This window comes from Ictidomys tridecemlineatus, chromosome 5 (genome assembly GCF_052094955.1).
Source record: "Ictidomys tridecemlineatus isolate mIctTri1 chromosome 5, mIctTri1.hap1, whole genome shotgun sequence".
Taxonomy (NCBI): domain Eukaryota; kingdom Metazoa; phylum Chordata; class Mammalia; order Rodentia; family Sciuridae; genus Ictidomys; species Ictidomys tridecemlineatus.
Window position 1 is genome coordinate 79,986,270 of NC_135481.1, and position 14,117 is coordinate 80,000,386.

General features: G+C 34.1%; 1 protein-coding gene and 1 long non-coding RNA gene across 5 annotated transcripts in view; both read left to right on the forward strand.

The window, feature by feature from the left end:
- The window catches only part of LOC144377551 (uncharacterized), a 174,439-nt gene that overhangs the window by 141,805 nt on the left and 18,517 nt on the right, over window positions 1–14,117 (forward strand). The window lies entirely within an intron of this gene.
- Baz1a (bromodomain adjacent to zinc finger domain 1A) overlaps window positions 1–14,117 on the forward strand; it is a 110,884-nt gene that overhangs the window by 94,868 nt on the left and 1,899 nt on the right. For all 4 annotated transcript variants that reach the window (XR_005729191.2, XM_005322676.3, XM_005322674.3 and 1 more), the window contains 4 exons: window positions 8,024–8,271; window positions 8,356–8,579; window positions 10,350–10,819; window positions 12,480–12,622. Coding sequence is in view for 3 of the 4 variants with exons in the window: in XM_005322676.3 (XP_005322733.1) it covers window positions 8,024–8,271; window positions 8,356–8,579; window positions 10,350–10,819; window positions 12,480–12,622 (1,085 nt within the window). In the remaining variant the exon portion in view is untranslated. The remainder of the gene's footprint in view (window positions 1–8,023; window positions 8,272–8,355; window positions 8,580–10,349; window positions 10,820–12,479; window positions 12,623–14,117) is intronic.

The following is a 14,117-nucleotide window of genomic DNA, read 5'->3' on the forward strand; positions in this document are numbered from 1 at the left end:
ATCTATTATATGGGTTTGTCTCCATGTCTTCTATTCTGTTCCATAGGTCTTCTGGCCTGTTTTGGTGCCAATACCATGCTGTTTCATTACTATTGCTCTGTTTTGTACAATTTAATGTTTAGTTTTGTGATACCTCCTGCTTCGTGTTTTCTCGCCAAGGATTGCTTTGGCTATTCTGGGCTTTTTATTTTTCCAGATGAATTTCATGACTGCTTTTTCTGTTTCTGTATAGAACATCATTCACATTTGATGGGCATTGCATTGAATCTGTAAATTGCTTTTGGTAGTACAGCCATTTTGCCTATCTAAGAACATGGGAGGTCTTTCCATCTTCTAAGGTCTTCTTCGCTTTCTTTCTTTAGAGTTCTGTAGTTTTCACTGTAGAGGTCCTTCACCTCTTTTGTTAGGTTGATTCCCAAGTATTTTATTTTCTTTGAGTTTATTGTGAATGGGATATTTTTCTTAATTTTTCTTTCAGCTGATTCATCATTAATGTATAGGAATGCAATTGATTTATGGATGTTAATCTTGTATCCTGCTACTTGACTGAATTCATTTATGAGTTCTAGAAGTTTTCTGCTAGATATTGGATCATATTGTTGGCAAACAGAAATAGTTTGAGCTCTTCCTATTTGTCTTCCTTCCTTCTTTCCTTTCCTTTATTTTTTCCCGTTCTTTCTTTCCTTTCTTTTCTTTCTATAATTGCTCTGTCCAGAGTCTCAAGGACTATGTTGAATAGAAATGGTGAAAGTGGGCCACCCAAGTGTTGTTCTTGTTTTTAGAAGGAATGCTTTCAGTTTTTCTCTGTTCAGAATGATGTTGGCCTTGGGTTTGTCATATATAACTTTTATAATTTTGAGGTATGTTCCTTCTATTCCTAGTTTTTCTAGTGTTTTAAACATGAATGGATGCAGTATTTTTGTGTTTTTATGCATCTATTGAGATAATCATATGAACTTGTCTTTAAGTTTATTTATGTGATGATTTACCTTTATTGATTTCCATATATTGAACCAACCTTGCATCCCTGGGATGAATCCCACTTAATTATGGTGCTCTATCTTTTCAGTGTGTTTTTGTATGCAGTTTGCCAGTATTTTGCATCTGTGTTCATCAAGATATTGATGTGGGGATTTATTTTTTAAATATTACTTAATTACTTTTTCTGATTCATTTAAAAGCATTTAGTGAATCTCATCTTTTAATCTCATCTTTTGTAAAGTTTCATTGAAAGAAAATGACTAGGGCTGAAGATGTGGCTCAAGCGGTAGTGCACTTGCCTGGCATGTGCGGGGCGCTGGGTTCGATCCTCAGCACCACATAAAAAAAATATAAAGATGTTGTGTCCACCGAAAACTAAAAAATAATAAATATTTTAAAAATTCTCTCTCTCTCTCTTCTCTCTCTCTCTTCTCTCTCTTTCTCTCAAAAAAAAAAAGAAAGAAAGAAAATGACTAGGGGCTGGGGATGTGGTTCAAGCAGTAGTGCGCTCGCCTGGCATGCGTGTGGCCCGGGTTCGATCCTCAGCACCACATACAAACAAAGATATTGTGTCTGCCAATAACTAATAAATAAATAAATAAATATTTTTTTTAAAAAATGAAAGAAAATAACTAAAACCTGTGACTAGCCAGACCTTGAATAATCAAGATTATGTCTGTTTTTTATAGTGACTTTAAATATCACCATTTGGGATATGATTTAAAACTTAAGAATCACAGACTCAAGCACTGTATAAATGTTAAATCAGAAATACCAAGTGTTATCCAGGTGCAGTGGCACACATCTGTAATCCCAGAAGCTCAGGAGACTGAGATAGGAGGATCTCGAGTTCAGAGCCAGCTTCATCAAAAGCGAGGCACTAAGCAACTCAGTGAAACCCTGTCTCCAAATAAAATAAAAAATAGGGCTGGGATGTGTCTCAACAGTGGAGTGCTCCTAAGTTCAACCCCTAGTACCTGCCCCTCCCCAAAAAAGAAGAAATACCAAGTGTTACAGAAACATAGATAAGAAAATGCTCTATAAATTATGGTTAGATAGGGATTGGGGTTTTGGCTCAGAGTGCTTGCCTAGCACTGTGAGGCACTGGGTTCAATCCTCAGCACCACATTAAATAAATAAATAAAGTTATTGTGTCCATCTACCACTAAGACTTTTTTTAAAATTATGGTTAGATAATAGAAATAACACTATCGCTATCCTTTTTGGCAATTTATGAAATTAATAGGATTTAAGGGACCAGTCTAAGATCTAATCATCATGTCTTTGGGAAAATAGCAGTTTCAAGTTTCAAATTAATTTTAATGTCATAACTGCTTCTACTTCCATGTTGTCTTTTTGAGATGTTAAATTTATGATTCAGCATGGGATCCTAGAAAGAATTTTTTAAAACCACATTTGTTGGTCTCATATTGAAAGAGCAATTTGAATAGATGAAAATTAATCATAAATAATTACTGTTATTTTATAGAGTAAGAACAAAGTTTTCATAATTACTATCAGCAATTTTGGAATATGAATATGTTCATAAAATATTTATTTTCAAATTGAAGAGTTTGTGGCCAGTAAACCTATTTATATGTTTTGTAAATTAATTCTACCATTTATGAGTTTAAATAACTCAGTTATCACATTGAAAATAGCAGTTGTGAGAGATAAAATATGATCACAGCTCATAAAGGTATTAGAGTTTGTATTTGCTATATCATTCTTCTTTCCTAGGCTTTACTCTTTCTTAGTATTTTCTTGGTCTAAATCCAATTATGTATACAGAGAATCCCTGTTTTATTTTTTATACCATATGTGAATATATAGTTACCTCAATTAAAATTACAGTTAAGCTGGGCATGGTGACACATGCCTATAATCCCAGTGACTTTGAAGGCCAAAGGCAGGAGGATTGCAAATTCAAGGCCAGCCTCAGTAACTTAGAGATGCTGTCTCGGAAAAATAAATAAATAAATTATGATTATTTATAAATCATGCAGCTCTCATAAATGTAAAATTACTACTACAGATTAACCTGTGATTCTAGTAGGGTCAGGGATGCGGCACAATTTAGATGGTTTTTCCCCTTTTGAAATTGCCATCAAAATTGTTTATAAATTAGGGCTGGTGGTACATGACTATAATCTGAGCAACTCAGTAGGCTGAGACAGAGGATCACAAGTTGGAGCTCAGCCTGAGCAACTTAGAACCTGTAAATAAAATTTAAAAAGAGCTGGGGATGTATCCCAGTGGTAGAATACCCTAGGTTCAATCCCCAGTACTTACAGTGCCAAAAAATACTATTAAGTTCAAAGGAAAATACCAAAATAGTTGTTTATTGTGTCTATATTTTCCTGTGTATATCTTAGTAAATATTTGGACAAAGAAAAAATTTGATAATGGGAATTGTTGCAACTTGTACCTAGTATGTTATGTGAGAGCCATAGTATTCCATGATAGGTTATGCTGAGTAGTTTTAAACTTTCGTTTCATCCTGAGAGATAAAAAAGAAACCATTTTAATTTGGGATCTTTAAAAAAAAAAAAGGTGACATGGGAAGAGTTGAGTTTACCTTAACTTGGTGGTGTTGGTCAAAGTCATATTGATTATTTATAATATGGTGTTGCCTTCTGTGCTGCTCCATAGAAGGTTAATAGAATAACTGATTGTCTCTAGCTCTTTACACAAGGCCTTTGAAAGGTCTGTTTTGAATGGGACATATTTGAAATAAAGTAATCAAGAATATCCTTAATCTGGGGAGAGAATAGAAGGTTCTACTTTATAAATGTTTGAGAGAATACATATTGAAATTCTCTTGATAATATTTTGGCAGAGCAAATTAATCATGGTAGGAATTTTCCCTATTAAGCTTCAGAGATTATTTTGTCTTCTTAAGGTAGCAAGTAAAAAACAAAAATTCTGCTTATGTTCTTCCTTCCCTAATGTATCCCATCTATTCTAGCGATTAATCACATTGATATTAATAAACTTTTTATAATTGGGGCAAGCTAATCATGTTTCAGTTAATTGTTTTAGGTAAGGTATATCTAATTGTTTATTTAGGCTGGTAATTTCATCATTTATAAAGTCATGCTTATGGTTAAACCCTTAAGCTATGGGGAAAAAAATCCTCAATTAACTTTATTAATTTGAAACTAGGTAACACAGAAATTAATAAAGATCAAAAGGGAGATAGAAAATCTAGTGTGACAGATGGTAAATTTTTTTAAAGATATTTATGTTTTTGTCTTTTTAGAGAATTATGATTTTACTTTCTACATTGCTGATTATTAATATGAATATTTAGCTTTTGAAGGAAAATCTTGAATTTGATTTTGTTTGGAAGGGAATGAGCTTAGGGGTAGTCTTACATTAAAAATATCTTCCAAATATTTTTCTCTCTAATTTCACACCTAGGCTAATCTAAACTCTTAAATTAGCTTTTACAAGATGAATCTTGATATACTTAGCAATTAGCCAAGAGAATGGAAAACTGTGGAACTTTTGTTTATTTTGCATGAAGTTTTTATTCGCTTTTTTTTTTCTTTTATTGGCATAGAGAGACATATGGAAAGAGTTGTTTTGTACCTTAGAGAAAACTTTATGGAATGATAACATTTCTATACAGAGGCTGTTGAATACTATGAAATCTCCTAGTGTAATCTTTAAGTACTATGTAAAAATAGGAAAATGTGCTTATCTACCATGGATTATAATAAACATGTGTTGGAGTCAGAGGGATAAGAATTGGGACTTGAGCTATAACTGGTTTAATTTTCTGAGTTTGATCAAAACTCAATAGGTTGGACTGTGGATGTAACTGCATGGTAGGAATGCTTATGTAGTAATTCCTAGTACCACCAAAAAAAAAAAAAAAAAAAAAGACACTTCAGTGTTTTGTCACCACTGACTTCCAAGGTTGCAAAAGTTTTTTTTTAATAAGTTGTTCATTCTTGAAGCTGGGGCTACAGCTCAGTGGTAGAGTGCTTGCCTGGTGTGTGTGAGACACTGAATTTGATCCTCAGCACCACATAAATATAAATAAATACAATAAAGGTATAAAAAAATTCTGATTTATCCAGAAAGACTTCTTCATGATCTCTGAACTAGCAATTCTTGCTGCTTCCTTCCTTGGAAGTCCCACTTTGGCCAGAACTTTTCATGAAATTTTAGAATAAAAGTTAATTTTGTGCTTTGTAGAAAGCACAAAATGAGAAGGCAGAAATATATCATGCATTTAAATGAATTATACTCTCTAATGGTAAAGACAGGCTAAAAATTAAAAGTAGAGACTAAGTTAAATACAAAATTCAACTGGTTTATATCCTGTCTATAAAAGGTATACCTAGGGGCCATTGATGTAGCTTAGTGTTATAACAGTGGTATAGCTTGGGTAAGGTCCTGGGTTTAATCCACCATAAGACACACACACCCGTAAAACAAAAGGACATAGGAAGACAGAGAAAAATACTATGTGGATTACATGCATTTGCACTTAATTCCCACTTGATTAATATTTTAGCTTTGAAGAGTCATTTTGCTTGTCCATTCAGTTTTTCCTACTTACATTGAATTATTAATCTCAATTACTAAAAAAAGAAGTTCTATCTGATTGTTTTCTATTACCATATTAAAGAGCTAACCCAAGGGCTTGCACATACTAGGCCAAGCACTCACCACTGACCTGCATCCTCAGCCCTTTTTGTTTTGAGATAGAGTCTCATTAAGTTGCACAGGCTGGCTTTGAACATTCAATCCTCTTGCATCAGCCTCCCAAGTGGCTGGATTTGCAGGCATGCACCACCTTACCAGCATCCTTTGTGGAGCTTTTTCATTTGTTTTGAAAGTAGTTTTTTGATAAATTGTTTTATTTATTTATTTTATGGTACTGAGAATTGAACACAGAGCCTCATACATGGTAGGCAAGCACTCTACCACTGAGCTACATCCCTGGCCCCCTTGTGAGTTTTGACTGTTAACTCTCATTCCTCAGAATTTGATCTGTGGAAATTTTTTCAGAGAGAATTTACAGAAGTCTGTATACTTGTTTCTGACATTCACCTGGCCACTTTAAGTGTGGCTTTTTTTTTTTCTGTCAGATGTTAAGCCTATTAAAGGGTTTCTTTATAGTTACAAATTCTCAGATTAGATTTATTTCTCCTTGCTACCCTTTTCTTTCTGTGTGGCACTCTTATGACCTGAGTCTTGAAAGAGGAACGGGTAGCCTTCTAGGGATCTAGCTTTCTAGAGAGAGATCTACTGCCTTGGAAGGGCCCTAGGTTTCATGTTCTTTCTCCACCCAATAATCAAATGGGAGTTGGATCCACTAGTGTTGGCAGGTCTGTTGCCTTACAGTTTTAACTCAGTGCGTATCTCTTCACCTTCCCCGCTATACTGAAAATTCTTTGAAGATAAGACAATAGAATAAACTTGTTAAAAGTGCTGCACATAGGGAGAACTGGATAATGCAAGAGTAATTTTAGTAATAGTAATATTTACTCTGGCAGGTACTTTACATGTCTTATGTGTTATCTCATTTGATGTGTCCAACAACCCTCTGAGGTAAATACTATCCACATATTTTAACTATTAGAGGGTTGAGTAACTTACCACACATGAGAAAACCAGTGCTCACTTCCAAGTAGACTGACTCCACAGCCTGCATTCTTTTAAGCATTATGCTTCTGCCCAAGGGCTTTATTTGAGGTTAATAGTACAACCTGTGGCATTTCAGAACCAGACTGTGTATGAAGTCTTTATATAACTGTATATAATTTGCAGAATTTTGACATGATATAGTTGGCCTTTATAAATAAGAATAATATTTTAGGAAAATTAAGGTAGTAGAAGTATTAAAGATAGAGATGGAAATTACATAATAGAATATCAGTAGTCTATCATTTTATACTACTAAATTACTCTTAAATTTGTTTTAACCCAGAAGACAAAAGAATGGTGATATTAATGACAGAAGGTTTCAAATATTTCTTTATAATATTGGTGCTGAAAATTATTATTTTGGAAATGTTAGCATTGTTTTTATTTACCTGTTTTAAAATAATGTGTTCTCAGCCAGGATTGTGGCTCAGTGATAGAGTGCTTGCCTAGCATGCATGAGGCACTGAGTTTGATCCCTGGCAACACATTAAAAATAAAAACAAATAAAATAAAGGTATTATGTCCATATACAACTAAAAAGAAAAATTTTTTTAAAAATAATATATTCTCAGAGACTGAAGACAATATAGTTGGTATTTATATATAATAAAGTTGACAGTTTAAGAGTGTTATTGATAAAATTCGCCCTTTTAAAATATATAATGCAATGGTTTTAGTATATATTCACCATTATATCATCAACACTACTATCTGTTTTCACAACATTATCACCAACCCAAAAGAAACATCATGTATGCTTGATATTTAAGTTGGAGAGAATTCTTTTTATCTGAAATTAAGGAAATAACATAAATGATTCAGATGAATTAGTAACTTATTTGTGATCATATTTAGCCAGAGTTCTAAATTAGATCAAGATTTAATACAAAGACTAGATTGAGAACACATTCCCTGAGATTTTTCTGCATTTAACTACTGAAATCTCCAAGCATTTGATTTATGGACAGAAGTAATTCCTTATGTCATAAACAAAATGTGGCTCAGCAAATTTTTCCTTTTTTTTTTTTTTTTTTTTTCTTTTTTCCTTTTTTCTTTTTGGTACTGGCAGTTAAACCCAGCTTCACTTTACCACCGAGCTACCACCTCAGTCCTTTTAATATTTTTGAGAAAGAGTCTTGCTAAGTTGCTGAGGCTGGCCATGAACTTGCAGTCCTCCTGCCTCAACCTCCCCAGTTGCTCAGATTACAGGCATATGCTTCAGCAGATATTTTCTTTAAAATGATGTTGTTTTTAATATCAAGCATGGTCTTTTTGTTAAGTATTAGAAGAAATGTAAAGTTTAAATTGCCATGAAAATAGTTCTAGAAGATGTCTAGGTTTGCCTAGAAACTTTAATCACTTTCCTCTTTCATTTAAGATGCCAGTGACAGTGGGCGTTCTTATAAAACAGTCCTGGACCGTTGGAGAGAATCGCTCCTTTCCTCTGCTAGTCTTTCTCAAGTCTTTCTTCACTTATCCACCTTGGATCGTAGCGTGATATGGTCTAAATCTATACTAAATGCTCGTTGCAAGATATGCCGAAAGAAGGGTGATGCTGAAAACATGGTTCTTTGTGATGGTTGTGATCGAGGTCATCATACCTACTGTGTTCGACCAAAACTCAAGGTATTTTTATCTTCTCGGATTAGAATTCAGACCCTGAGATTTTGAGCAATAGATGATTAATGATCATTTATATGATTCGTTTAGACTGTACCTGAAGGAGATTGGTTCTGTCCAGAATGTCGACCAAAGCAACGGTCTAGAAGACTCTCCTCTAGACAAAGACCATCCTTGGAAAGTGATGAAGAAATGGAAGAGACTATGGAAGGTGAGAATGATGAAGTTAATGATGATGAAGAAGGTCAAAGTGAGGAAGAAGAATATGAGATAGAACAAGATGAAGATGACTGTCAAGAAGAGGAAGAACTCAGGTATGTCCTAATATACAATTAAATGAGAGAATTTCAGTCTCTCATTTAAACTCTTGAGTATTATATAAATTATCCTTGCTTTTTATATATTATAAGCATCCAAAATATTCCCAATGCGATATATCTATTAGTAGTTTTCTGTCAGCAGGCCTAGCCAGATCCACACCAGTGGACGTCAAATTATGTAAGCTCTTTGTTCTCACTATCACCCACCCCCTCCGCCTTTTTAAACATTTGAACCTCATTCTTATGGAATCAAGAAAATGAGTGTGAAGCATGGGCTTCACACTATCAAAAGTACAAAAGCCGGAGGGGTGGAGGGTGGACAAGTGATAGAGTGCTTGCCTAGCACATGAGGTCCTGGGTTCGATTCTCAGCCAACATATAAATAAATAAAGTAAAGGTCCATTTACAACCAAAATACATACTAAGGGAAAAAAAGTACAAAAGGACCACAATCAAAGGAGGATAAGTAAAAATAGAGCCACCCCAGCTGTGTTACACAAATGTTGATTTTTAAGAGTACCAGTTAACAGAAGCCATCTATACTATAGCTTGTGGTGGCAATATTGTATTAAGGATAAAGATGGTAAAGAATTTGAAAAATTGGGTTTTTGTTTTTGTTTTGTTTTTTTTTTTTGGTCCCAGGGATTAAACTCAGGGGCACTTGACCACTGAGCCATATCCCCAGCCCTATTTTGTATTTTATTTAGACACAGGGTCTTCAATGAGTTTCTTAGTGTCTTGCTTTTGCTGAGGCTGGCTTTGAACTTGGAATCCTCCTGCCTCAGCCTCCTGAGATTCTGGGATTACAGGTGTACACCATTGTACTGGCCAAGATTTGAAAAATTCTTGTAAACATTCTAGGTTAAGTTCTCTCATTGAGTCATGCCCCCAACCTATTTCATCCTTTTAATTAAAGGCACTTAAAATATCAAATCTATTTTTGTATTTTACAGTCTAAATCAAAAAGTGGCAAAGAGATTCTTGGTTTGGTATTAAGGAACAATAGTTTTTCAGTTTCAGCCAATGGCTAAAGAACACCTGTACCAATGGTAATCAAAAGTAAGACTCATACATAGCAAAAGGAGTCAGAATAATTGTGTTTTAAGATTAGATCGTTAGCCAGGCTCAGTGGCACATGCCTGTAATCCCAGCAGCTCGAGAGGCTGAGCAGGAGGATTGCAAATTCAAAGCCAGCCTCAACGATTTAGCAAGACCCTAAGCAACTCAGCAAGACTCTGTCTCTAAATAAAATATACAAAAAGAGGGGCCAGAGTTGTAGCTTAGTGGCAGAGCGCTTGCACCACATAAAAAAAATAATAATAAATAAATAAAATAATTTTATACACACCCCAAAAAAAGGGCTAGAGATGTAGCTCAATGGTTAAGCACCCTTCGGTTCAATCCCTATTACCAAAAAGTAAAAAATAAATAAAAGATTTGTTCGTCAATGAATATGTCTATATGTTGGTTCTCCTGAGGATATTGTTACATTTTATCATAATTTCGGACCTGATTTTCATTATGATGTACTAGAGTCACCAAGAAAATATTAAGTGTTCTCTTTTTGTATTTTAAAGAAATCATGGAAGCACAGTTTAGATATCCATGAAAACTTGTAGGCAGCAATTTTAAAGAACTGAGTACAAGATAAGTCTCAATTGTACAGAGAAAGAATTTATGTAGAACTTATTGGCTGAATAGAGTTAAGTAATAATATGTTCATTATTGTTCTGTACAGTAATTGTGTTTCCTAACTATTTATAGCCCACCCAAACGAGGAAGACCACAAGTTAGATTGCCAATTAAAACAAGAGGGAGATTTAGCTCTTCTTTCTCAAGTCGTGGACAACGACAAGATCCTGGAAGATACCCTTCAAGGAGTCAGCAGAGTACACCCAAAACAACCCTTTCTTCTAAAAGTACTGGTAGAAGCCTAAGAAAAATAAAATCTGCTCCTCCAACGGAAACAAAATCATTAAGAATTGCCAGTCGTTCAACTCGCCATAGCCATGGCTCGCTGCAAGCAGATGTATTTGTGGAACTACTTAGTCCTCGTAGAAAACGCAGAGGGAGGAAAAGTGCTAATAGTACACCTAATAATAGTCCCAACTTCCCTAACTTCAGAGTTATCAGCACAAAGTCAAGTGAACAGTCAAGATCTTTAAATGTTGCCTCAAGAATTTCTACCCAAGCGAGTGAATCCAAGAAAAGAGGCAGGAAAAGACAATCTACAGGTATGAAGTCTAATTTATATTCTTTCTTACCTAGGAATTGAATTAATTTGGAAACATCAAATGTTGAAATACTAAGATTTATAAAACTTATAAGGGATCAGTCTAACCTAAAACATATAATTCATTGAGGAACAACTATTTGGAGAATAAAGGTAAACTATATTACTAATTTTTCTAATAGAGTAGTGTATGGTAATAAATATGTAAATGGTATTCAGTTGTTAGTGGAGTGGCCAGTGTTTGAACAGTCTTGCTCAGTGTAACACATTATGATACACTTAATCCTTTCCCATTTTCACCTCCCTCCAAACACAAAACTCATCACCTGCATAAGCTATATTAGATTATTTGATAAGTTTCCCATCTGGATTTGAAGTGGAACAGGGTTAAAGGCAGTAATATTTTAGGGAGTAGTCACCAGCTATCTTTTTAATTATGACTTTTGTTTAAATAGTAATGCTTATCCATATAATAATCTGTTTATTCTTTTGTTGTTGTTGTTTTTGTTGTTGCTGGGTACTGAACTCAGCGAGATCTTATCTCTGTATAAAATATAAAAAACGGCTAGGGATAGGGCTCAGTAGTTAAGCACCCCTGGGTTCAATCCTCAGTACCAAAAAAAGAATGACATGTGATCTGCTCATGCACTCAATAGATTATAAAGTATTTTAGAGGAAATATTAGGCAGTTCTGCACCAAGAAAATCTAATTTGACTTTTTCTGTCCTCTTACCAATTCTGAACTCCAAGGTATTTGAAGCAATGATAACACTTGGGAAAAAAAAGGCAAACACACACAGACATATATATATGAATTATATAATTATATGTAATATATATGTAATTTTTTTGGTACTGGGAATTGAACCCAGAGGCCCTTTACCACTGAGCCACATTCCAGCCCTTTTTTATTTTTTTGAGAACAGGATCTCACTTACTTACCGAGGCTGGACTTGAACTTATGATCCTCCTGCCTTAGCCTCTGGAGTTGCTGGGATTACAATCTTACCCCACCATAGCTGGCAACACTTGAATATTTTTGTTCAGAAAACTCCACAGAAGAAAAAAATTTGTTGTATTAATTTGTGAAAATTACTAACCTGGTTCTAAAAACAAATAAATAATGGGGGAATTATTAATATTATATGGAAAAAACTTAAATTCTTGAATTCATAAATAAACTATACTACCCTTTTCTACTGATGTGTACACCTTAGATTTCATTATACATTTCTTGGATCTATGAAAAAAATGTTTTCCTTTAAGAAACTCTGCATATACTAACTTTAAGAATAATCTTTTACTTGTTTTGAGAATTGCTTTCTCATTCTATGAGCTTATTTACAAAGCTTTAGTTTCTGGATCTGAAGGATTTACTTAAGGATATGATATGCCTTAGGAAACTAAGAGAATTGCTTAGTTTCATTTTATTGTAGTTGAAAATATTTTTAAATGGGGTAAATGGAGTAAAAATAGCCCATAAACATTGAATTTTTTTTTACATTTTTCTATTTTCATGAATATTTAATTTTGAAATATCTCAATGTGTATAGAGTGTCTATTTTTTATTTGAATTTGGTTTGTACTTTTAGGTTTAGTTTAACTTGTTTGGTCAATATTTTGCTTTGATAACCCCTAAGATGTTTTGATTATTTACTCAGAGTCATCTCCTATGCTACTGAAGCGAAGGAGTTCTGGCCGACAGGGAGGAGTTCATGAATTGTCTGCTTTTGAACAGCTTGTTGTGGAATTGGTACGGCATGATGACAGCTGGCCTTTTTTGAAACTTGTTTCTAAAATTCAGGTAATAATATAACTAGTCTTTATAAAATGTATTCATGTATATTATCTGATTTAGTCCTCATGGCATCTTGAAGTTATCAAAACACCTGGTATTCACTATTTTTTTCTTAAAAAAAAAAATGACCAGGTATGGGGGTACACACCTGTAATCCTAACTATTCAGGAAGCTGAGGCAAGAAGATTGCAAATCTGAGGTCTATCTCAGCAATTTAGTGAGACCCTTTCTCAAAATAAAAGACTGGGAATGTACTCGGTGGCAGAGGATCACTGGGTATAATCCCCAGTAATAATGAAACTAACAAACTAAACTAAACACTTGGAAGGTTGATTCCTATATTGAAAAAATGGAATAGACTCCATAGTCTCCTCATTCTTTTCTGATCCCATGACTTGTTTATATTAAATGATAGCAGTGTGTTGAAATAAAGTTTTTATTCTGTGTAATGAATATATATAAAGTTAATATAATGGTATTTATCTTATGCATAACCACAGTTCTCAAATTTCAGCATACATCAAAATCATTTGGAGGGCTTGATAAAAAACAGATGCCATCCAGGTTGGTGATGTAAGCCTGTAATCCCAGCCACTTAGGAGGTCCAGGCAGGAAGATCACAAATTCAAGGCCATCCTCAGCAATTTAGTGTGACCCTGTCTCAAAATTTTTCAAAAAGGGGTTTTTTTAAACCAGATGTAACTCTAGTAGAGTGAGTCCCAACCCCCAGAGTTTTTGACGTAATTACTAGGTATAGGTCAATTCCCAACCATTTGCATTTCTGATAAGTCCTGGATGATACTATAGTCCTGACCCAGAGATCACATTTTGAGAGACACTGATGGAAAAGATGGGTGCTCTTAGATATCTGTGATGAGATAATTATATATATATTAGAATGTTTTGTGCTATGTAGCAGATAGAACAGTGTCATAATACTGTTATAGAAATTATAACGGTATTAGAGAACTAGAAGAGAGAAGAATATTGATTTGAGCGTTTCAGAGGGAGAGAATAGCAGGAATTAAAGTTTTTATGGAAAAAAGTACTAGGACTGATCATTTAAGAAAGAAAACTTCAACAGTGGGAAATGAATTATGGACATTTTGGGAAAAGGAGGCTATAGGTTAAGAGCACAGAAATGAGATTATGGGTAATGGTGTATAATTTGAATGGATCAGAGGCTCAGAGATTATATTTATAAAGGGTCTCACCTGTCATTGTGTAGTGAAGGTATCTGAATGAAAGTGACATCAGAATTCTAAATTGAGATGTCTAGAGCAAAAAGGTTAAGGATTAATCACTTGAATAACATCTAATAAAAATTAAATCTTCATTTGACTTATTTTTTCCTAGGTAGTTTTTGTCCTGAATTAGGATTTGTCATGTGTGTCTTATTCCTTATTACAAATTCAGTAATGCTCATTAAAGACATTTTTATAGACATATGTATCTATATATGCAGAGGGAGAGAGCCATAAGCAAAACCATTAATTCTTTT